This window comes from Pygocentrus nattereri, chromosome 16 (genome assembly GCF_015220715.1).
Source record: "Pygocentrus nattereri isolate fPygNat1 chromosome 16, fPygNat1.pri, whole genome shotgun sequence".
Lineage (NCBI taxonomy): Eukaryota > Metazoa > Chordata > Actinopteri > Characiformes > Serrasalmidae > Pygocentrus > Pygocentrus nattereri.
The window spans coordinates 24,732,788-24,758,423 of record NC_051226.1 but is presented as its reverse complement, the minus strand read 5'-3'; the positions used below and the strand labels follow the sequence as shown (position 1 = coordinate 24,758,423).

Genomic DNA, 25,636 nt, shown 5'->3' with positions numbered 1-25,636 from the left:
TGAGTTTGATGCAGTATGTAATCATTATTAAAATGTACATATCTAAATTTGATCATCCACTCCTGTAAAACAGCTCCTTCTCTATTCACTGTTTTTAATACAGCCCCACCCACCCACACTGAGGCTGGGTGTTGTTTCAGCCTGTAAATCAACCAGAACAGAGCTAATGTAAATATATCAGTCTTAAAGGCACATTAACAAAAACTGCCTGTTTAATTGTAAGGGAAAAAGTGAGACAACTGTCATGAACCAATGATAACAGTTTTTGGCACATTAAGTCAACCCCACATGAAAAAAGCACAACAGAAATGTAGGACATATCTTTTAATAACTAAATTAAAAGTCTTTGTTTGGTGATAGAGGGACTACTGAGTGGTACTAGTCCTCACACAAGGACAAATGTAATGGCTTTGGGAGGCATTATTTCACACTGATGAGTTTGGTTTGATGCATGTAAATAAAACTATGTTGTAAACTACTTGTAACTACTTGTAAATTTAACTAAACGTTAAAATGTGGGGGAATTTGACTGATTGGCAAGAAAAAGACAAAAAACTCTGGCCTTTGAGATTTGCAACAAGAATTTTGAAAGTGTGAAAGAAAACAAGCATGTTTCACTCTTGAAATTTCAATTTTGAACAAACTCCAGTAAGTACAAATATTCCAAAATAACAGTTAAGTTCATTACTTAAAGTACAGTACTTAAGTACAGTTACTCGAGCTTATACTTGATTGTATACTTGATTATAACCCTGATTATACTTTAATCAAGATTATGGTTATTCTGCACCTGGCAAACTCTCGTACAAGGGAAAGTCTGAGTCTGAGGATTAGAAGAAAGAACTTTTTTTATATTTGTTGTGAAGCTACAAAACATTCTTGTGCTGGTGACATATTTACAATTTTTGTTGACAGTACAGTGTTGATGATAAAATTCACAGCTTTCATAAGTCTCACAAGAAAAGAAAAACAGCACACCCAAATCACAAAAGTGCAATAAATACATGCTGTATTTCTCCAATCGCCTTTGTGGAAAGACCCAGTTCTTCTTCCATCAGCACTGAAACATCCGATTTAAAAAATAATCAAAATACAACGCTCTGAAAACAAGAATCCTATTGTAAGTCTACATGAACAACAAATCTTTTATGACTACCAGCATCAGTTAATGACGGTGATCCTTTTTTTTCTCCTCTTTTATGGTTATTTGAAGCAAGTCCTACATGATTTTCACATGATTACAGTGACTGCACAGTCAACAGGAAATCAACAGATTCAAAAGGTACAGAAGGTAAGTGTATTGTTTCAGAGCCTTGGATGAGACATTAAAAGAGCACCTAGTCGATCATAACGCTTGTCTCGATCGCGTCCCACTTACAGTGTGACTTCTGAATGGCGTGCCATCTTCCAGTTTACTAGAAAGAAACTACAGTTTAGTGTTTCCACGTAACAATTCACATTCAGTGCACATTCTTTAAAGGGTCTTGTCACATTCTTATTCCTGTTCAAACAGATGGACAATATACAAATTTAAAAGAAAAAAAAAAGGGTTTTCTGAAAGACTCCAGTTTGATGCTTTCAATTGTACCATTGTTAACAGCCCCCTGGGTCAAATGTGCAGTTATAGCTTCATGAACTGACCAGGGATCTGGGGTTGCCTACAAATCAGACTACCACACTCAGCGTTTGGCATTACTTGGTCTCACTTACAATGTGTGACGGAAAAAAGGAGAACAGAATGCCAACCAAGGATTAATGGAGTTCCAAGCAGCTTGGGCCTATTCTCTGAAATATCAGCTTCAGCTAGGAAATGAAAAATGTAGAAAGGTGCTGCATAACGCAGCTGAGAATGCTGGTACTCGTTTAAAAAACACATTAGTTATTTGGTTAAAAGTAAAGCTTCCGACTGAGTCTCCACTGGGGGCTTAATATGCAGGTCTGCATATTTGTCCACTATTTGGAATAGAAAGGTGCTGACTAAGACTGTCATTGCTGGTTTTGTCATCTATCTCAAGGTGCAAGTCAAATTATAGTGTGTGGGGGGGGGGAATTATTAAGAAGTCAATTTCAAGGCACGTGTCCAGCTCTTTCAAAACTCACCCAGGGAGAGCTGAGGGGTCTTACACACACACACACACACACACACACACACACACACACACACACACGCACGCATGTATGCTCATGCCACTGGGTGGAGCAAATTAACTTTCAGGTGCCACATGCACGCGTGAACAACACTGGAACAAACTGAAGGTCTTTGGATTTGTCTTGTCGGATTTTTAAACTGGCTGGTGCTGATTCATGCTGTGTCAAGAATGGTTATTTATATAATTTGCCCAACACTGTGGCTGGAGTTTTAAAACACGTGTCTAGTGCTCATTACTGCGAGCGCTCATTAGTGCTCAAAGGAGACGTGGGGAACCCCACCGCCTGGCAATAATAGCAAGACAGGATAATCAGGGAGAAAAAGTTGGGTAAAACATCAGGCTGAACCAGAAGGGGGAGCTTAAATCTATGTAGTGTAGTTTCATGTACATAAGCTTAGTGAGTGCTTTGCATAACTTCATTATAGAGTGGTTTAGATACATGAGATGTTTAAACATTGTAAATGAACGAAGTAAATAAACATCCATAACTGTTCTGTGAACTACTAAAAACGGAGATGTGTAAGAAATAAAGGAAAAGTCATTGTTAAAGGGGAATTCTGACTATTTTGCTCAATTTCTACATAATACAAGTCATTCAGAATGGTTTGATGTGAAATACTGCATTTACACAGTGGTGGTGACAGAAACTAGACATCTGAAGTGCTTATTGCCTCTAAAAGCACCACAGAAAGCTATTATAGGAAGCGGTTATGAATAAGTAGCCTGATGCACCTAAAATGTTTTTGTTTTTTTTTAACTATTCACGTAAGGAACAAATAGTCCCTAAGGAAACATTTTTTCAGACTTACTATTACTTTACCATAATCAGGATTACATATTAAACATAGAACACAGTCATTTTGGATAGCGATTTAGGGATGCACTGAAAATTCAGAGAAATGAATTGCCCTTTTTGGGACTAATAAAGTACAGTGAACTGAACTGAAACATCCCACTGAATACACAAAACAAAAAGAAGAATGAAAAGTCCCCACTAACATAACATCTGTAGTTGCAGCTTTTGATAGTTCTAAAAAGATCCCCAAATTGCAGTGGCACATGCGAAGTGTAACTGAAAAACAATGGGATCATTTGCCTTGGATGACCAAACATCCTTTTGTTGAGGACCTAGTGGCATATACTGTAGCCTACATACTATAATCATTTTAGTAAGTCTTTTTTATTTTATTAAATAATTTCTTTTATTGCATTCACTGTTTTATTCATTTTTTTTTAATCTGTGTGTGCAAAATTTCAGAATGTTTGGCTAGATCTTCATTGCAGTTCATCACTATAGAAACAACATCGGTTTGTGTATACGGCGACCCCTGGGTCCTATCACCACCAATGTAAATGTACAGTGCGCCAGCTCAAAGCAAACTACCCTGACTGACTGTTTTCAACTCAATAACTGAATTATGTAGAATTTTTAAAAGTCAGTCCCTGTTAAAAGTTAGTGGTTAGGACCCAAACTCACATTTTGTTCTGGGCCTCACAGAAAGTGCTTCACTCGGATAAGCATCTCCCTTTGGTCAAAGCCAAAGCCGATCTGAATGACTGAGCATTTGCTAACATTCATAGTCGATTGGTGTCAAAACACTGACGTGTACATGTGAATGTGCAATCTCCACTTAGCTGAAAGACCAGGACTGAGCTGAACATTCAGTATGAGAATTCAGGTTGCAGCACGGGGGCATGTCAGAAAGGATAAACACAGCTATGGGTTACATAACAGGCTTGCTATGCATTATTAAGCGTTTGCAGGGGAAAGTGGGCAAGTAGCTCTGCGGCATCAAGCGCTCAAGTTCGGCGTTGACGTTTTGCCATGCCGAATGATCTCGTTCCATATTTCATTGACTGTGACATCACGGCCCTCCTCTGCAGGATGTGTGCCATGTGCCCAGACTGCAGCTGCACTTCAGCCAGAAAGCTCTTTTGCAGCATTTTGAATGTGTTGGGAGGAGGGAGGTGGAATTACACAACTGATTAGGAGATGATTAGCCATGAACTGGACTGGCTACTCAGCATGTTCAGAATTCTTAAAAGTAATCTGGAATAAAATAAACCAAAGGGAACCAAAATAATAATTAACTAAAAATCAACTTGGTTCGCAAACGTTTCTAAGGGGACACAAGAGCTCACAAATTAAGTTCAGTTCCAGGGCAAGGAGAGATTGAGACATGCATCAGGCCTTCATGTGCTCGCGAGTTACAATGTGCTATGACAGCATTCCCCGCTCTCTGATTACTATTAAAGTGCATGAACTAGCCAAGATTCTACCTGAGAGGCTGTGGGACTAAGTGCAGTTTCTACTTAATTGCTGAGACTGTGGCCACTCGTTTATGTGCTGCGCCTTGTGGACAATCGTGTATACTTGTGCATTCATCAAAGTGAACACTGGGAACCAGCTGGCATTGATGCTGTAGCGAGTTACAACTAGCTACCCATTAGCTAGCTACATATAAAACTCTTCTGGGCTACAGTTATTCGTACTTTCATTCATTTCTATGTCTGCTAATGTTAGCAATATTTTTTACATATCGTTAAGGTTATAAAAATAAGAGCCAATCTTCCTCTTGGCAAAAGCTTGTGTGACTAGCATGTGCTTGCATGTGTTGAGACACCACTGGCAGAGCCGATTTTTCACTCACACTGACAAAACCTCCAAATGGTGATTTCCAAACCCTTGTGCTATGAATCATAAAAGTACCATAAGGATCTGTATTCACATCATCGAGTTACAGTAAGTGGTCTTGTCCAATTAACAGAGCAACTGTTTTTTACCCTCCTTACTTGTCTTTAAAAAAAAAAACAAAAAACAAAAAACAATTGGTGTTTTGGAATGATCATCTACCACAAAAAATACCTAATACAGATACCAATATACAATTATTAGTAACAGAAAAACAATGCTACAAAGAGCAAAAAAATAAAAAAACAAAATGCTGTTGTTGGTACTAGCTAAAAAAAAAAACAAACAAAATGTTCTACAGACTTTCAATTGAGAGCTAAAACCCAGTGTATTAAATGACATTTTCCTACTGAACATACACTATCTGCATAATTCTTCATAATACCACCAGAGGTCAGCTTCTTCAATGAAACAGCAGTTAAGACTCAGAAATACTTTAGATCCTCTATACGTCATCAGCCGGTAGGTCAGGAACGCGTATTTTTGCCCGGGTGAAGAAAGCCATCTTCTCTCTAGGAAGCACACAAAAAAGGAAAGATGAACACAACCAGAAATTTAAATCTGCCTGATTACTCATAATAGATTTCAACAAATCAATAAGGGCAACATTAAAGAAACATTTCAACCAAAAGATGCTCATGAGAGTAAGCAATTAGCTTATTTACTAGCCAGGTTTGCAATTCTGTAATGGTAAGTTACATGAGCTGGAAACGTTCTAGTGACCGACCCTGTCCTAGAGAAACTATGTAGTATTAACACCTCAACATGTTCAGTTTTCACTTGACCCTGTAAAACACAGATGTAAGCACACTTAGGATACATTATGACTGGTTATAATCGGATCACACAAGTCACATTTAAAAGTGGTCAGAAAGAATTTTACACGTATTTCCTGTCAGATGGCACATTTTATGCTGCAAAAAAAAGAGAACTGCGCATTTGCAAAGAAATGCCATATTTAAGTTTGTTTCCTGTAGAGGATGTGTACTTATTTTCACATAGAAAATCTACAAAACATGTAATTTGACCAGGGATGCTCAAACTTAAAACTTAAAAAAAAAGCCACAAACCGCTGCATGTGTTGATATTCTTTTTACGTATCAATGGGATCTCATCTGGTTACACTGTTTACTGTGGATGCAATTTAAGTGCATTCTGGTACTATTCAATAAACAAAAAACAAAACATTTATACAAGGTGTAATCAAGCTTTATGTAATGTTCACCTGAAGGACTGGACTTCAGGCCCTTCTTTACGGCTCTGCCCTCGAATCTTGTGCACTTCCTTAGCTGCCGCCCGCATCATCTTCTCCACTCTTTGCTCCTGCAGTTGCTCCTCTTGAGTCTGCCAAGAACAGGAAAGCATAGCACAGATGATCAACACAGACCCCAACAGAAATACTTTCACTGGATGAAAAATAGCCAGTAATTTTTATTACACTTCAAATGCATGATTCAAAAGTAAATTAGACAAGACAACAGCAACTCCACAACTGAATTTGATAAAGGATCATCTCAAACATGTTACATATACAAAATATTACTAGGTGACGACTGTCTCTGCAGCTGCTATTTCTGCAGTGACCTTTCAAAAATCCTTCAGTGGTGTGACTATTTTTTTGTCACTAATCCCACTAGTCCATACTGACCAAATAAGCAAGTTTGATCATGTGGGCTCAAATGAAGACATTTACATTTTGTTACTAACAGTAACTGCAGACATGACAAAGTCTGGGAAAAATCTTAATTGCACCACCTTTAAATGGAAAGAAATGATGACACAAGTTGTGTAATCTTTTAGAACGCCTAACAGATTAAAGTATTAAGCTGCTAATGAGTAATCTGTACTGGAACACATTCTGAAAGCAACCTTCTCGACCCTGGCAGAACATTTGACTCGTTGCGCACTAAGAACAGTGGGTGCCAGAAACGCTAGTTGTATATGCGCAATTGCAGCGTGTCACCTGTTTCTCAGCTTGTCTGAGCAGTAGGCGAAAACGTTCATCCTCCTGTACCCAGGCAGGGAGGCTACGCTGGCCCTGCTGCCGAGCACTCTCCAGCTGCTCCTTCAGCTGCCGCAGCACACGCAGCTCCTCGCTCAGCCGGTTGTGACGTGTCCGAGACACTTGTAACTCCAGCTCCAGGTCCAGAGGGGTCCGGAGAACACCATCTAGCCCACGTACCTGCATCGGAGGCTAGGGGTGGTGGTGTTGGGGGACAGAGTGGGGGAGGGGGTGGATGAGGAAGGAAGAAGGCAGATCTTAGTTTTATATGTATAGATCTCAGTACATAATTTCTTTTTCATACCACAACAGCAGCATAGAGGTTTCAAGACAAATGTAACAGCAGCAGCGTCTAAATTAACTGATGCCTCTTAGCTTGCCTCCGAACTTTTATGTACTCTGACTTCATATGTGAGAATATGCTGTGAGAATTTGATATGATTATCGTGTGAATTACGAATTAATATTTTGGTGAACTTGCCAAAAAAAAAAAGATATTTACCTATTATCTTATATTTCAGCTTCACAAAACCTATCAAATGTAACAGTAGTGAAGTCATTTTTATGCCATTCAACATTTCACAACTTTCTCTGTTAGCTCAAATTTAGGTGCTCGAGCCATGACTGATTCCTGTGCGCATGAAAGGGTGAAGTTTATTACAAACAGCTAATCACGTGAAACATGAGGAGTTAAGCAGCTTATTTTCCAAAAAACAAACAAAAAAAGAAAAAAAAACAGGCTATTACATAAATGTGTGGAAAGTAAAGCATTTATAAGCACAAAAAAGCAAGGCTGTTGTCCCTGGCGCTGTGAGAGTTGGCCCGGTGGACCAGTGGGGGTCCGCCTCCATCAGAAAACTGTGCCTGATTGGAGTCGTTTATAATTTAAAATCCTGACCTTGGAGCAGATTACACATGCAGTTTAAGTTGCTATAGTACCGTAACATGGTTAAAAAGTGACCAATCATCTTGAGACAGAAATTATGGTGGTTAAAATTAATTAACCACTGTATTTGTTGCTTAACCACTGGCTGAGCAAGAAAACCTGTTTTATGAGACCACTGGTGCCAAGGTATTCCCACTGCAGTGTGTTTTGTATGGCAAACTATTTCACTGTTTAAGGTATGTTGTACTTGTAGTTGAGGCATGCCAAGTATTAGCAATGCCATTTTCATCAAGCACAAATGCTTCTTTATACTTTTGCTCTCAATAAGCTTCCTTAAATTCCTTAATGAGCTTAATCATCTAACAGCGCAGTCAAGAGTGAACTTGACCTTTCCAGAGTGCCTGGGAAGCCATACAGGGGGGTGGCACACCTACTTCCTCTGAGGCAGCTGGCACTTCATTACCACCGACCTTGGGTCAGTCAGGAAATGTCAGCATTAAATATTAAACTGCTGATCACATATTCACCTTCTCTTTTCAGAGAACAAAATTCTTTTGATCTTTCAGGAAGGAAAACAGGTGTGGTGTTTCTCTGAAATAACAAATGCCAGCTATGACTGTGTAAATTTGTAAGTCTTCAGTTTTGTAATGCAGTGTGTGCTTTATAGGAAACTGCTGTTCTGGTGATTAGTGAGGCACTGTTGGGAGGAAATACTAATGTAACTGCAAGATGTGTAAAGTTTAAGACTGTTACCTTTTTAATGCGGACGCTGCGTCTCTCTGAGGCGTTCCGGACAAAGGGAGACCTCTTGGACAAAGTGGAGCTGTCGCTGTCACTGCGGTTAATCTAAAGAAGAACATAAAGTAAGAAAGCATGCGCATACACACATGTTGAACCGTGACCTAAAGATGTTCTGGTTGTGGAGATGTCTGTCCAGTTTCAACATTAAGTTGAAATTTTGATTAAGACTACCCTTAAGTACTTCTTAAGGTTAAGTGTGCTGCACCAAGAAGCCTTAAGGGATACTTAAGCATTTCCATTAGTGAAACTGTCACACACACTTATATTTTCTCTCATGTATTGAAACCCCCTCAAGTAAATCCTTGAGCATAAAGTTTCTAAATGAATGATTCCTATGAGTGTTGCCAGATAATTTCAGGTAAGGAAAATGCTCCCTTAATATTAGGCAATGTAAGAAACTTGAAAATATGTACAAGATAACAACAGGCAAGTTTTTTTGCTCTTTTCTGGAAAAAAAGGCCATGCAATAATCCAGCATATATCTTTGCTGGAAAGAGGGTTTTTTTGGCTGTCTAAGAATAAAAAAAAAATATGGCATTGCTCTGCTCCAGCTGTAGAGACTGATATACTTCAGTGCTGAAACCCAGATACTTTGACAGAAACATGACTGACTGACTTGCAAAATGGCAGGTGTTTCTGCATGACATAGTAGGCAAATACAGAACCAATCAAAAAACAGGGATAAACAAATCTGTAAGAATGAAGTTGTAAACAATTGCTCAGTTTTCATTTACTCATACAATATATATACACATTTACACATATATATATATATACACACACACACTGACCCTGCAGATATACTGGCTCTGGGGACCTGGGGAGAAGGTCTTGGAGCGGATAATAGTGTTGCCCCTCATAAAAGGATTCTGTTGGTTGATTTCAGGCCGCCGCTCCTTAGGCCGGACCACAGAGGCAGCACAAGGGAGGCCCTCCATGCTTGTCTCTTTATTCACCTGTCACATCCAGAAGATCATCATGAATCACAGATCCCAACAGCAGCATATCTTCAAAACTGCTTTTAGTAAAACTTACTCTGAATCAGCAACTGCACAAAAAAACAAGGAAGATTCAGGCATACATTCGGTTCAGTGACCCTTGGCTCATTAGGAAGGTTTCCCTACTCCAGGTCTGGAGCCTCTTGCGCTGCATATTTTTGTTTTTCATTCCTTTAATACATCTGGTTTACATGTATCTCATTGTAAATGCCTTCTTGAGTTAAACTAGGTATTTCAGGGCAAGATAAACACAAAAGTATGGAGTATTTGGGGGGAGGGGTGTCCAGGACTGGTCTTAGGAAATACTAAAGTAGGATACAATAACAAACAGCAAATGTCAGCAGCTCACGACTCTAAAAAGCTTAAACGTCTGGACGTTTTAGTAGAAACTGTGCCATACTGTCACACGATACAGTACTGTGCAAAAGCCAGAGACCACCTTTTCATTTATTGAATTTCCACCCAAAACGGACATGAGGTACAGATTACTAATTTTTCAGTGTCAGGGAAAAAGAAGAAAACATATTTGACAGTCAGGAGACTTGCTTTCAGTTATTTAATGAAATGTGCAGAAATATTTATTTCTGCTTCAAGTAATTCCAATTAATTATGGTGTTACAGCAAAAAATTTTCCCCTCAGTAATGGCTTCTTGACAGCTACACATTCTACACAGCAAGGATGGACAGAAACACCTCTGGATTTTTCGGATCTGAAGCAAGAGAGGAGGTTGATTAATTGCACGATTGTTAGGATTCATATTTCTCTCTTAATATTACACACAAACACACACACACACAAGCCCGAAATTATTCATACGCCTGCCAAATTTTGACTTAGTTTTTTTTTATTCAACGAGCAAATTTTTTTGACCGGAAATGAAATGACCGGAATGGCATCATTGTGGTAAGAAAAATATAAAAAATATTTCTCAGCTTTTATTTACATTTGAACAAAAAATGGCATGTCCAAAATTATTCATACCCTTTTCAATAAACAATAGAAAAGCCTTTATTGGCTATTACAGCAATCAAACGCTTCCTATAATTGCTCACCAGCTTTTTGCATGTCTCCACTGGTATTTTTGCCCATTCATCTTTAGCAATGAGCTCCAACCTTTTCAGGCTGGAGGGTCTCCTTTTGTACATTTATTTCTGAGGGATCAGTACTTTTTGAAACATTACAGCAAGTGTTAGTGAGCACTGTTCAAAGTTCAGAATCATTGCATGAGTTGTACCGTTTTTTTTTTCCAGTTTTAAAACATGCCTCCTATCCTACAACTAAATCACAACAGTCTTCTTTCCTTGATGTTTGTCACACAGTGTCACGCAGTGTCATGCAGAGTCACATTGACAACCAAGGTTACAGAGTTCATAAGGAAGATTGTCTTCCCAGAGTCACAACTGCCACAGCTGTCATGAAAATACTTTCACCTGAGATAATTCAGTCACTTAGTCTTGAAAATTTGAGTTATTTCTGAAATGAATAGGTTAAAACAAATATTTAGCTCCCTCCACAGATTCAAGTCAGGACTCTGGCTGGGCCACTGCACAATGTTTTTCTCTGCTAACCATTTCTTCACCACTTTTGCTGTGTGTTTGGGGTCATTGTCGTGCTGAAATGTCCACTGGTGCCCAAGGCCAAGTTTCTCTGCAGATTCTGAAAGAATCTTGATGTATTGCTCTTTTTTCATGGTGCCGTTTACTGCAATTAGGTTCCCTGGTCCATTGGCTGAAAAACACCCCCAAATCATTAGGGTCCCACCACCATGTTTGACAGTGGGGATGGCGTTCTTAGGGTTGAAGGCTTCTCCTTTTTTACACCAAATGAAGAATACATCATTGTGGCCAAACCATTACATTTTTGTTTCATCTGACCATAAAACAGAAGACCCTCCTGGCCAGCACAGGTGTCACTTTTGGCTTCCAATCACATCCTCTGAGATTTTCCACAGTGCAGAACGTCTTGTATTTTTGAATAATACTTTGAACTGTAGCCACTGGAACTTTTAGATATGTCCTTATAGCCCTTTCCTGACTTGTGAGCAGCCACAATGGTACAGCCGCAGGTCCTTAGTGAGCTCCTTTGTCTTAGCCATAACTGTCCACAAACCAACTGCAGAAAGCTGCTGTTTTTCACCTGTTGAATGGATTAAAACAGCTGTTCCCAATGAATCAGGGTAATTAGGATGCTTTAGAACAGCTTGGACTATTTGGAATGGTATAGAACCTGAGATTTTCCCATAGACTGTGACAGTTTGCAAAGGGTATGAATAATTTTGGACATGCCACTTTTTGTTCAAATGTAAATAAAAACTGAGAAATATTTTTTTTCCACAATGATCCCTCTTGTACATCATCTTATTATCTTCTGGGAGATGCCTGTGTCATTTTCCGGTCCAAAAAAAAATTGCTGGTTGAATAAAAGTAACTTTAAGTCAAAATTTGCCAGGGGTATGATCTTGACTTCACACAGGCTTCACTGTGTATATTATACATACACACACACACACACACACACACACACACACACACATTACGTTTGTGTGTGTGTGTGTGTGTGTGTGTGTGTGTGTGTGTGTGTGTGTGTGTGTGTGTGTAAATAAATAAATAAATAAATATACACACACACGTTTTTTTATATTATTTTTTTTCCTGACACTGGAAAGTTTGAACTCGATGCCCATTTGAACTGGAAATTAAATAAACACAAAAAAGTGGTCACATGACTGTAAAAGATCTTGGGAAACTGTTTTATTAAAATAAGAAAGCAAACCTTTTCTGGGATAGCTGCTGCTGGACCAGGCTGGCCCACCTCCTCTTCATCCTCCTCTTCAACCTCCCACGGGCAACCTTCAGGGTAAAACTCTTCCCCCTCAATGTCACTGCCCACCCCATCCACAAAGACGTCACTCTCCAGAGGATCTGTGTGCCTGTCAGAGCGCAGAATAGCAGAAAACGCATCAATCAGCACATCAGTCAATCTAAACATTTCACTGAAACCCAGAGAGCACTTAAGCCTGATAAATGGATCAGCCACAGCCCGTAATAAAGCTGCACACCATTAAACATCAATCTGTCGACAATAAACCATAAAGAATATAATGTCAAAAAAACAAATACCACAGAGTGAAGAGCAAGGAAGGGTGGAGCTGTTCTTTCGATGCAGAATGCGGCTGGCTCACATTCCTTATCTATTCGAATTCTATGCGAAAAAGAGAGACCGTTTCAACTGCTCGGAAAGCAGGTCATGATATTGAGTCATGCGGGGAATTACAGGAGTTAGGCCTGCATATTTTCCAAGTGCCGTTTCTGTGGCGTGAGATTCTGGTTCAGCCAAGCAAACGTAAGTAATGGGATAAAGTCTCACTGAGTTCTGGTGTGTCTGTAATTTCAAAAACCCCTTGAAGTGTAAATCAACCAAACTTGCTCACCCAACACAGGTTGACAAACATCCTCTTCCACTGTCAAACGGTTCATTTAGGACAAAGCTGATCCGAAACCTTGTTCCATGCAGCCATGTTTTTTTTTTTCTTCTTCTTTTTTTCAGGTTTAGCAGTAAAGCTACAGCTTTGAAAATGTATCCCACAGAAGCAGAAAGCTGTTAGCTGGCTGCATCATGCCTGAGTTGGCTTCTAAAATGGCAGATTTACTCTTTTGGGGGGAGTACCCATGTTTCTTTGTTATAATAGTTTTGAGGGGCGTGCCATCTGAACCAGTCTTTTGAAGGAGGAAAAAAATGAAAGTTTTCTGTTGTGCCACCAGGCTGTGGAAGCATCCCCAACGAGAGTGCAGGTATTTCACAATGAGGACGATGGGAGGTGCGGGTCGAAATTCAAACCAGCCTCTCTTTGTTTGGGCTTGGGGCTTGCAGGTGAGAGACAGGCTTCTCCATTGACTGATGGAGCAAGGGCCGACTCAGCTGGGAAATACGCTCATTATTCCTCTTCATTCCAGACAGACTAGGAAACAACTCATCTTGCTCTCTGCACCAAGTTGTAATGTTCCTTGCCACTCTATAGTATCAGGCTATGGTGGACATATCAGTGTTACTTAGCTACTAATTAAAGGCAGAATGAGATTTAATTTACCACAGAACAGTGTTTAGTTTTAATAGTAATAGGGGGGCACTCACCAGTCTTCCTCAGGTGCATTCTGTAAGTTAGCTGCTGGGTTTTCTGTGGTGCTGGGTATTGCAGTCTAAAGGTGTGATGAACAGAAATACACTGTTGGTCATTAGCAACATAATAAAATTTTAAATTAATTGACACAGGAAATTGCAATATACATATATAAACATTATCAATAACACCATGTGCATTTTGTGTGTTCATAATTTTCTTATTAAATTTAATAAACATATGACGCATCATATTTTTACAATACCTCATTTATGTAAATACATTTTCTATGCATCAAAATGCAATTTAGGCTTCTGTTCCTTCAAACATCAAAAACTGTGAAGTTGTGAGACGATTCTCTGATATATGCATAAGTAAAAATGCAATTTAGGCTATTCTAAATAACATTTCATCTATTACAAATAGATTAGTTAAAAAGTAAATAAGTCATAACATGATGAAAAACACTTGTCCATACATTCAGATTTCCCTGAATGTCATGTGGCACAGTTGACAATGGATCTTTATTCTGACATATTTGCAAAAAAAGAATGGGCACAGTACTGCACCACAAAGCCCCAATCCCATTTCACCCCTTGCCCCTAGGGTGAAGTGTTAGGGCTACATGGCCTTTCAAATGGAGATTTTTCAGAGGCAGAGTGTTATGAGAAAATTCCCAGAATGCCCTGCAAATCATCAGCAAGACGGCTGCACAAGCAACCAAAGAGATGCATAAATGTAATGTAAGTATTTTCTCTGTTAAAAAGCCGTTGTATTATAAGAGAACCATTTTAATAGTGTTTTATGGTAATTTACTTCATTACACGCATAAAAATAGTCAGTAATACACTGATGTCTCAGTGACTACCTGGAGAAATTTCCCGTTCCACCTTAAATGGTGCAGCAGTTACATTCTGGTACCCGAGGTTGCTGCACCATTTAAGGTGGAACGGGAAAATTCGATCATGAAGCTGGCGATTAAAAAGCTAAGTTCAGCTTCATATCACCAAAGAATTCTTGGTGGTGATAGATAATTGTCATCCCCCTCTTTGAAGGCGTATGATGCCCTAAAAGTATTTAAGCAGTGAGGAGCTGAACTTTCCCCTCCTCTGCTGTCACTGCAGACTGGCAGGTTCGCCTACAGAGCAGCGATAGTAGCTGCTAATGAAGTGATGTAGTTTTTTGTTTGTGCTCTTTTTTATTTGGTGACTTGTTATTGCTATAGTCTGGAGACAAAGCAGAAAAACATGTCCTGATTATTTTTTCAGGCTGTTTTAAATATGATTCACCTGTGCAGTCATGTGACAAGTGAGATCACCACAGCTGGAGGCAGCATACTGGAAATGGCTGAAAAACCTGGTCTCGTCTGTTTACGAAAAAAATAGCTGTAGACAACTAATGACGTTTCCCGTTCTTGAAGGGTTGTCCCATTTCATAGGGGGAAGATTTAAACCACTACCCCATGTAACTCAGTTTCAAGGGGGGAGAGTTACACTCGAAAACAAGGGGTAGGGGAAAAATAGGAAATGGGATTTGGCCAAAGACAACCACCAAGTGACCTTCATGGTGCAATGCCAAGGTCTATAGCGTTTTCAATAATATTGAATTTTTAGTACAAATAATACATTCTTTACGTTTTCAACACTGGTAAATAACTTCAAAAATACCCACATTTTTATTAATGTGTGGTTGCACCACTTACACTTTCGGGGAGGTAAAATCAAAACGCTTCAAGATTTTTTTTTCTACCTTCTTAGAAGCTATGAAACATATCAATGATTTTTTTTTTTATTCTTTCAGATACCAAAAAAAGCGCATCATGATATTTGTAATAAAAACATTTCACAATGATAATTCTGAAAGCCTTATTCATCATTGGCCCACACGTGTCTGTATGTTTATCACCTCTGGCTGTGTGGAGGCCTCTGGCTCTTTGTGCTTGCCATCCATGTCTGCAATATACATGTAGTTGAGGAGGTTATACCACTTGGTGCACCACTCTTCTGAACAGTCCACATCAGCCAAACTTATCTGAGCACCAGCCTTGAACAGATAAAAAGCAGAATGGGAATTAAACAGACTTTCAGAAAATGTAGATTAGCTTAGGTCAAGTAACTGTTTATTTGTTGGTTAACTGATTAACCATTTACATAACTTCATAACATGCATATTTCTATGATGGAAGCATTACTCAGGTCTTAATAGTTTAAGTCTATCCCTAAAGTCAGATTATTCAGCACAAGATTAAATGACTGAATAATCTTCAACTCAATCCAACCAGCTCTACACCTTGACACACAGCTGTGAAGCTGACAGCTATGAACTGAACCTGAAGTAGACTTACCAGGCACTCCTCTCTTCCAGGCTTGCTGGTGCTGCAGACATCAATGCGCAGGGTCTTCTGTCTAAGCACGGCAGGGGAGAGCTGCACACTAAATACTTCGTTCAGCTCCACTGTGTCGTGGGGCAAGGAGCCACGGGTGCGGAACAGGCAGCGAGTGGCCTCTGGGCAGGGCAGTACCACTGCCCGAACATATCTGTGGAGGTAAGAAAATGGATCTGTGCCACAGTGCACTACTCAGCCACAGGGGGGGGTGAATTAAAAAGCCAGAGACCTGTAGGTAGGGTGAGTCCCAGAATATAATGTACAATATAATATACAATGTTTTGCTGTCTATATAATTAAGACATAAATTTAAAGAGTTGTAGAATAAGCTTTTAAAACATAAAACAAACCTTTTGAGAGGGAGACTTTTCGGAGCAGAAAGCTTTAGCCAAATTTACTAACTGAGGCAAATTAAACTGAATACATAGAATCTGACTTAATGGGCCATTTTCACTTCATATCATAGATTTTCCATGACAGTTATCTCTAATTAACGTCAAACTCAGAAAGAAAAATTCTTAATACTGCTGTAAGTTCTGCTCATTTCAAGTGAAATTGAGTTGGCTGAGAGAACCAGAGGGACATACATGTTCTGGCTGGCAGGCAGGGAGAGGGCACTGCAGTTGGTCAGCTGAACAATGAAAACGGCAAATCTCTTCTCTTTAACTTCGTACTTCAGACCTAATCTGATCTGAGCACAACTGACTGATCCTCCTTCATCATACCCCAGCAGCTGCTCTGTAGGGACTCCGGGTCTGTGGAGATATTTAACAGTTTTTACCAATAGCATTGGTCAAGCAACTGTTTATTTGTTGGTTAGAGGATAATTGTTAACCATTTCCATCCCATAATAATGAGTGTTTTACAATGTAAATGTAATGTAATGTGAATTATGAATAAGCTGATAAAAAAAGCCTGCATTGTGTATTACTCCAACATTACAGTGTTTACCTTGAAGTGTCACTTATGTAACAGTGTTCCCTAAATGTCTGATGAGGCATCACTGTAGTAGCTGTAGCTCTAAACCAGTCATCTAAAGCGCAGACACTTTAAGCCATTTGACACCTGGTCACCTACCTTTTCTCCGATGCCTCATACACTCCACTGTCTCCTGCCACCGATTCATCAGACACAGCTGACGTTACGCCCACCTTCTTTGAGCTGGGCCCCAAAACCTTCGTTTGCGCAATAACATCTACAGACACGAGAGGTAAAGGAGAAACGTGACACCGTGTCAGCCTTTATCGTATAGGTTGGGTGTTAGGTTGCAGTGCTGAGTTCACACAGCGGGCTACGCAGTAACGAACTGTAATTCTATCATCCTCGTGTAGCCATTCAGAACGCTTATCTGTAGTGTCCGGTGAAATCCTAAAACACTTTCCAGACAGCACACACTGGCTGCAAGGAGGAGGCAGAAGGCTCAAATTTATTGATTAAGAGTTGGTCATAAATTTTAGCACAAAAATAGCACGACCACAGACCAATGTTCCAACATATACATTTCTACTTACATTCCTATATGTTATACCATCTGCTTCATTCTGTCTCGTCAAGCACAATTATTGTATTTGTTGGGCTTTGAGCCTACTTTTTCACTATTGTGCACTTCTGACTGCATTGTAATTTGAACTTGTGCTGCACCGTCTATGGGTCTGTGTCTTGGTTACTTGTACTTTATAGACACTGAAAATAAGCTCAGTCTTGTATGAATACTGTCATTCCACTGAAAACTCATCGTTGTATACACAGTTTGAATGCCTCTGGTCAGATTACATGTTTTGTTGATTTTCTAACTACTAAGTTAATACATCCTCTAGATATAACTCTTGATACAATTTAAATGTGTTTTAAATCTTAATGCATATTTCATATTTATTTGATGAGCTTAACATGATGGAATAAATAAATGAAGAGTGTCATTACAAATTAATCCATAGTGTCAACTTTCTTACCCAATTTTTTTTTACATATGACTGTATATGGGAGGGATGACAAAGTTCTCATTGACATATAAGAAGGGGTAAAGAACAGTGCTTTAAGGACCTGTCTGAGGCCTAGTCTTCATCACTCTTATAACTATGCACCCTACATCAAAGGTTATCAATTAAGATGTAAGGCAGAAGTCATTCATTCCCCTGGTGGGTTGAAGTCCAGTACAGTTTGGTGATTTCCCTACTCAAACACAGAACTCAGGAGTTACTGACCAAGTTTAGCGACTGTGTTTGAGCAAAGAAATCAGCAAACAGTTCTAGATACCAGCTCGCCAGGACCACAACTGAACAATAAGCTTAGCATTTAAGGTGTTCATGCAGTCTACAGTTCCATTTCATAATTTCAGCAAAATGCATCACTTTTTGAGGTGAAACAAGTATTCAGACACTAGTTTTTGTTATCTAATTTATTTCCAGGGCACATATCCACTTCAAATTTAGACAATGTCTTTTGACTTTGTAATTACTTATATGTACAAAAGTATGTATTTAGAATAAGAAAAGATATGTTTAAAAACCAAAACTGACCTGAAAAAAGTAGTCTATTTAGTTCGCTCCATTCATGTTTCTTTCAGTGACGAACAATGATGCAGAGATGCAGCCTCATATCATGATGCTCCCACCTCTGGTGTTATTAGAATCAAATGAATAACGTCTTCCCAAACATGACTAGCTGAGATTTTTTTTGGGTGTGTTGTGTGTGGGTCAGGATTGTAGAGATGACCATAGCACAGTTAACTGCTTCTTGTTCTCTTTGTAACTGTCAGTCATGCTGCTTTCAGTCCTGCTTCAACTCTTTTCAAGTGACTGCTGATTTATCTCTTACTCTTCTTATCATTAGTACTACAGATTGCTGCTGAACCTGCATGGCTTACCTGTCTGCAGAGGATAAGCTGTGATTTCATGAACTTTTAAATTACATACCATCTAACCAACTGTACGGACAGGTATGTTTAAGGTATTTGCTAGAGCTCTGTGGCTTTTTTTATTCAAGTGTTGTTTACCAGTGCTGTATACTGAGATACTGAGAAAGCCCCTTCACCATTTAATTTTTTGCGCATACAAACTCAAAAAACGTTGTGTGTAAATTTTAAATGAATATATGCACTGAAAGTACATAAAATTAAAAATATAAAAGTGTCTGAATACTTGTTTTCCCTCACTGTGCATGCCAACAATTTCAAGGTCACAATTTCTAAGCTAACAACTATTTGCATGAAAATCAGCAGTTCGAAATCCCAGTCCTGGAGTAGCCCTGTCCTGCATATTTGTGTTTTTATGCAGGAATGGGAAACTCCAAAACCATAGCTGGGAACCACTGGTGTGCACAGAGTCTTTACATACCTTTAGCAGCCTCACCATGACCTGTACTTGCATCCTGTTTAGCATCGCGGTAAGCTAGCTGTGCCAGCTGTGCTAGTTGCTGTTCCCCCTCCAACCGCAGCTCAGCGAGCCGGGCCTGTAGCTCCAGGTCAAGGTGTGAGGCTGGACCTGGGAAGGGCTCTCCTGCCAAGAAGGTCGTGTCGGGGACGAGTGGCGAACAGGGTGGGGAAAGCGAGGACAGAGAGGAGCGTGGCGACAGGGAGCTCATGGAGTGTGGCGTCTCAGACAGACGCGAGATCAGTAATCGCTGGCCAGGGCCCAGGTTGCCACCAGCTGGCCCAGAGGACACCTCGTTTTCATGGATGGTAGTGATAGAGCTGGAGGGCCTGTAGCTAGACGAAGCACCCTCCTGCAGCAGTGAGTCCAGCTTGACCTGGAAATCCGGGTCATTCAGCTCAGGCTGTTCCAGATAGATGTCGGTGAAGCTAAGAGAAGAGGATGAGCCGAGACTAGAAGTAGCCAAAGAACCTCGACTGGAGGTGAGCGAACCACGGCTGCTGCCTGAGGAACATGACAGGTTGCTGGCTGACAGGCTGGTGGTGGGGGAGAGAGAGAGAGGGGGGGGGGGGGGGGGAGAGGGAGAAAGAGAAAGAGAAAGAGAAAGAGAAAGAGAGAGAGAGAAAGAGAAAGAGAAAGAGAAAGAGAGAGAGAGAAAGAGAAAGAGAAAGAGAGAGAGAGAGAGAGAGGAAAACAGAACAGACAAGAGCAAAGGCAGCATTAAGAAGGGCAGACTTATACATTTCTATTTCTGTCTGGAAGTCTCATTCGCCCCTCCCTCCTTACTCTCCCACCACTCTACCCTAGTTCCTCTCTCCAGAACTTCAAATGCATTCTGCTCTAAAGCAAACATGCTAATTAAAGCATGGCAGGCTCATTAACAGAATGCGCCAGGGACCCTTCTCTACACTTCCATGCCTTTGATGTGCATCAGCCAGAACCAAAGAATGAATTAGGCATGATTCAAGAACAAAAAGTGGCAACAAAAGCTATTGTTAAAAAGTTAGTCAGCAGTGTTGGTACTCCATAACTTTACATCTTCAAAAGGCAAAAGTCTCTGGCGAGTCCTGTAAAATGCCTTTAAGTGTACTTCAGAACAAATCTGTCTCGATTACAGAGCTCTTACATCATCTTACATAACACTGATTTCTCATGACATGCAGTTTTGGGAGAGAAAATATTCTGCTAATATTTTAATGGGGCAAGAACTCACAATGAATGAAGATCATATACACATACACATACACACACACACATACATACATACATAAACACACACACATATACACACACACACACACTTTTTAATTGTAGGGCATGATGTTACCTCTTCAGTTGTGTATGTAGTGAGGAAGCCTGCCTCACCACCTCCTCCAGCTCGTTCACCAGTTTGTTCCTCTTGCAATGTAGCTTCAGCCTGCAGGACAAGAGTAGTGTTTTACATCACATATATTCTGTATGACAAATTTCTTGTGCCTTTTACAGAACTTTAGTCTTTCATTGAAGCATGGCAATATGGAAAAGATAACAATGCAATACTTGGAGATTTTTGTGATATACATTATGCTATTTAGTTTTTATTAAGTTCGCAAACAAATTTAAATGGACAACATGCAGCAGAAAAAAGCAGTCCTACTTTTAAAAAGGCTATGAAAAACGGCATGTTCTGACAACCAAAGAAGGTCAGAATTCACCTTGCAGGACCAAGTCAAGCTGCAGTTCTTTAGTAGCAAAACTCTGTTTTCTTACTGCATGCAGAATTGCAAAAGTGAACCCATACTAAAAACCTGTCAAGTTTGAATGCATCAAATAACAAGCCTTTCATTATAGAAAAAACTGACTGCCTGAAGGATAAAATTACATGTAGTAACAACTGCATTTAATAAAAAGAGTCAAAACAACTTAAAACGTCTGGTTAGACTGTACTATCTGTAGCAAGTGTGCTAGCTAACGAGCATATCAGCTAATCCAGCTGAAATTTTGTTAAGATCTAAATGAATGTGATTTGTAATTTACTAAACCTTCAGCTAGATGATCTGCCAACTTCAACTATATGGGTACTAGCAAGTTGTTATCCAAAGGACCTGATAGCCAAGTGGTTTTGCATCTTTTTTTATTTATTTTTTTAAAACACCACATTTGCATGTAGCACTTCATTACTCTCCATCAGACTAAAGGTTTTCTTTGACAAAACACTTATTTTAGTCCATATTGGACCTTGAAGCTGCTGCAAACTGCAGAACAGCATTGCAGTAATGGCTGCATATGACTATCAAAACTGACAGGGAATGTTTGTAGACCTAATTAAGTTTGTTCCTGTTTTTTTCCCCTCAGGCTGAAATTTTTAAAGTCTTACGTCTGTAGACGAGTGGCCGAATCAAGAGTTTTTTAAGGGCAAGACCAAATAGACCCAGTTTACATGCAACTCAAGTTGGAGTTGCTGACTCAAGCCCCCATCGCTGCTGACAGCCAATCAGCTACTTGTTGTAAGCAGTGTATGAATCACTATACACTGGTTGCTGCTGTTTACAGGCTGTTCTTGAAGTACTGACAGCACCCATTATTTAACACAATGTATCGCAACATAATTTACCATAATAATAGGGTCATGTTGCCCACATCTGCTTTCAACCACCAACCGTGTTTTAGTTTTCCATCATTGTATGGCAGAAGATATTAACATCACTGATTTCTTTTACACTTAAAAGGCTACCCTAACAACCCTTCATGTCTGAGTGAGGTTACAACGGAATGGCGTGGAATACAAGGGCTGGAGAAGGCGCCCATTGTGCTCAACCTACATCCCCCTGCTTCTGCAGCTCAGGTTACAGGAAGAGTGCAGATGCCAAGCTCAATGAGGATACAGTATCTAGTGTGCAGAACAAGCGCCCTGTTCAAATAACTTAGGTTGGGGATTGGGAGGGGTGGAGGTGGTTCGGGGGGGGGTGCTGAGGAAAAAGAGAGTGGAGAAAAAGACTAGAAAGAAAAAGACAGAAAGATACAGAGAGAAAGATACAGGGAACGAAAAGAGTGAGGGACAGAGTGAAAGAATAAAGAGGCCTAATTGGCATTCTCACCTAGGGAACCTGAGCTGAAGACGCAGGTGTCCTTACTCTAAGGGAGCCTTAGGGAGAAAAGACTGAGTACTGGTGCCTGGCACACGTCTACAATCTTATTCCTCCTCATTAGGAAGGATCAGCCAAAAGCGACACTATTCATTCTGCACACTGTAAAGTGCTACTAAACACTAGAATGGCACAATATGAACAAAATACTAATATTGCACTTATACTTTTATAAAGAGCAACTGCAGCACACCTGCAGCACATTACAAATGCGTTAGTAACTCAGCAATGTCGCACAGTTAAAGCCTGGTCTGCGTTATTTTTAAAAAAATAAATAAATAAATAACGGAACTGGTTAGGGGTATGCTGTAGCAATACCAACACTGTTTCATAAATGTATATTTGTTATGTATTATATATGGTGCCACTTTGTTGCACAACACAAACCTATGGTGACTAGGCTTTCCTTTTGTCATTATTGATGGCTGTGATGCTTTACTGTGAGAGGATTTGACAAAATATGTTTCACAAGCCTTTTAATTTTATGCTCTGCTTCCTCAAGTTGCATGTGTAGCATCCCAACTGAATTCGGTTTTCCACAAACAGCTGCTCCACTGAATTAACCCTGGGGACTGAAAATTTACAGGCTGGTTTCAAAGCAACTGACCTAACTTTGCTTTTTTCCATGTAACATCCTACTCAAGGCAAAGCTGAGAAAAAGCAGAAAAGAATCTGACTGATTTGATCGATTTGATTCACGCTTTACTTCGGCAGTCAATTAGCACTACCCCTTTAAAAGGGCTTGCTGTGATGGACAGCCTTACCTCTCAGTTAACGCTTTGCTCTGGTTGTCGCGTGCAGCCTGCAGGTCCTGCTCCAGCCGCTTCTTCTCCGTCTCAATCTTTTCTGCGTCATTGGGTGCACGCTTGCATGGCTTGACGTACTGCAGCTCCTTCAACAGTTCCTCTTTCTCGTTGATGAGGATCAGCCGGTCCCGCTCAGGGTCCAGCAGGCCCGGCCATGCATCACTGTCCAATTTGGCTATCTGGACCTTAATGTTAGCAATCCTAAATGAGAGGAAGCAGAGAGATGGATGTATATATGAAAAGGTAAACACAACATTTCTAAAATAATGACCAATAGTTTCAATGAGAAAGGTGAAGAAATAGTTGTTAAAGAGACGGTACCTCCTTTTCGCCTCTTCATACTTCAAGCTCAGTCGTACCTTCTCAGCCAGCTTATTGGAGCTTGAAACAAACTAGGTCATTGGGAAGACAGAGCAGAAATGCTTAGATTTCAAAGCAAAAAATATTTGTAAGAAGCCAATCATATTTAGGACTTTTTTCCCCTCCAGATTAAATTAACTGGAGTAAATGAACTCTTGGAACAAATAACATTGGTAATTCAGGGCTGCAAGACCAACTGTGTTTTTATCATTACCATGATTCAAGTTTCTCCTATAAACACATTAATGCCTGTGATGTAATTAGTTTGGCATTTAAGGGCAAGTCCAAATCAAGCCACTCTACATGCAACTCACGTTGGAGCTCTAAACCATGATCTCCTGCGCGGTGAGAAAGTAACTTAACCATTAAGGAGATTTTTAAGGAAATAAACATAAAATAAGGCCTACATAGAAAAAAAATTACATGTTTATTCTTTTTGTACTTCCTTTTATTTTCCTGCATTGCAGTGGCACAAAAATGTGCTTGCGTTTCTGATACAAGTAGCTATTGGTGTTTTATTATTTTTATTACATATTTAGTGTTTTATCATTTTTATATAAGATTGATGTCATTTTTAAAACACCTACTGTAAGAATTAGTTATTGCATCTCATTACTGTGATATCCAATGGCTTTATCAAAAATTCCCTCTTAGATCCATATCATACACCCTAATGCCAATGGTAGTTGAATATTAATAGTCTAAGCATGTGCTTAATCTGTATGTGGAACACACAGGGCCAGTTCCCTAAAAAGGGAATAAGTCAAGTTTTGGACTAAACTGCATTTCCAAAGGTGAATCACAAATGGAAATTCCTTTCAGTCTGGGCTAAGACTTCTGGGTCAAGGAAAGCATTGTTTAAGTCAGAGGTTCCCAATCTGGTACTGGGCATTTTTTGTCCTGAATATATTTTATTTCCCCCTGCTCTGACACACCTGATCCAACTAACCACCTAATTACCATGTTCCTGAATTGTGAAAAAGTGTATTTGAGCAGAGAAAACAAAGTATGCAGAGCAGGGCTACTCCAGGACTAAGATTAAAATACATAGTTTTCAAGCAAAAACTGAAGTCATAAAAACTTTTTAAAATTACTGCCCCAAAAATGCTAATGTAGTAACCATTACACTACATTTATTCGTTGTTATATTAAAATTCTTTGGGGTCAAGTGTGCCTGCAACACTCTCTTACTTCAGCCGGTATGTCAGTCTGGGACTCTGCATCAGAGTAGAGGCGAGGAAGGGACAGGTTTGAATTAGCCAGGGAGGGGCTACTGGCCCACAGCTCGGATTGGGAGCCATAATCCAACTGGAAGCCGTCCTTTAGCACAGCTAGTTTCTGACAAGGAAAAGGGACATACACTTAGACAGGAATCAGCAAAGAGTCATGATAAGGCATTTGTGTAAACCTCCTGCAAATTGCCTGAATTAATATTTTTCTTTAGAATGAACAAAAAACATTTTCAAGTGTAGTATTTATTAGTAAAAAAATGGAGCTTCTCAGCCAGTTACTGATACATTCTAATAATATCAGACATCTGGCACCTTAAAATAGCCATGTCTATTTCTTAAGCAAAGACTTACTATCATTTTTTACTACCCAAACTAAAAATTCTCCCTGGTTCCCTTACACAGCCATGTCCAAAGTGCTGTTCTGTACTGTAAATGCACAAACATAAGATTTTTACAATCAACTGCATACTGTGTCATGGAATACTGAGCACAGGTAATGAAGATAGATGAGATTAATTTCTTGCATTTGAAGCTTTGAGGACATCACTACAAAGGCACTACAAAGAGACACACATACTGCGGCTAATTAAGATGCATCATTCTCATTAGTACTAAGAGCAATGTTTGTGTCATTTCTTGCAACTGGTTCTGAAAATAAACTCCCATATCATTCAGCACTTTGAATACAGAGAAGGCTCTAAATTTACAA

General features: G+C 39.7%; 1 protein-coding gene across 1 annotated transcript in view; it reads right to left on the bottom strand.

Moving 5' to 3' along the window:
- Positions 1 to 830: 830 nt before the first annotated feature.
- The window catches only part of wwc1 (WW and C2 domain containing 1), a 42,040-nt gene continuing 17,234 nt past the window's right edge, over positions 831 to 25,636 (bottom strand). Inside the window, exons 7-22 of the mRNA XM_017704288.2 lie at positions 24,887 to 25,033; positions 23,657 to 23,727; positions 23,294 to 23,536; positions 20,732 to 20,821; positions 19,369 to 19,940; positions 17,111 to 17,228; positions 16,621 to 16,788; positions 15,992 to 16,184; positions 15,553 to 15,690; positions 13,662 to 13,726; positions 12,303 to 12,459; positions 9,323 to 9,487; positions 8,484 to 8,576; positions 6,806 to 7,036; positions 6,068 to 6,186; positions 831 to 5,354 (exon numbers count right to left, since the gene is read on the bottom strand). Of these exons, the coding sequence (XP_017559777.1) occupies positions 5,288 to 5,354; positions 6,068 to 6,186; positions 6,806 to 7,036; positions 8,484 to 8,576; positions 9,323 to 9,487; positions 12,303 to 12,459; positions 13,662 to 13,726; positions 15,553 to 15,690; positions 15,992 to 16,184; positions 16,621 to 16,788; positions 17,111 to 17,228; positions 19,369 to 19,940; positions 20,732 to 20,821; positions 23,294 to 23,536; positions 23,657 to 23,727; positions 24,887 to 25,033 (2,637 nt within the window). The 3' untranslated portion in view covers positions 831 to 5,287. The remainder of the gene's footprint in view (positions 5,355 to 6,067; positions 6,187 to 6,805; positions 7,037 to 8,483; positions 8,577 to 9,322; positions 9,488 to 12,302; positions 12,460 to 13,661; positions 13,727 to 15,552; positions 15,691 to 15,991; positions 16,185 to 16,620; positions 16,789 to 17,110; positions 17,229 to 19,368; positions 19,941 to 20,731; positions 20,822 to 23,293; positions 23,537 to 23,656; positions 23,728 to 24,886; positions 25,034 to 25,636) is intronic.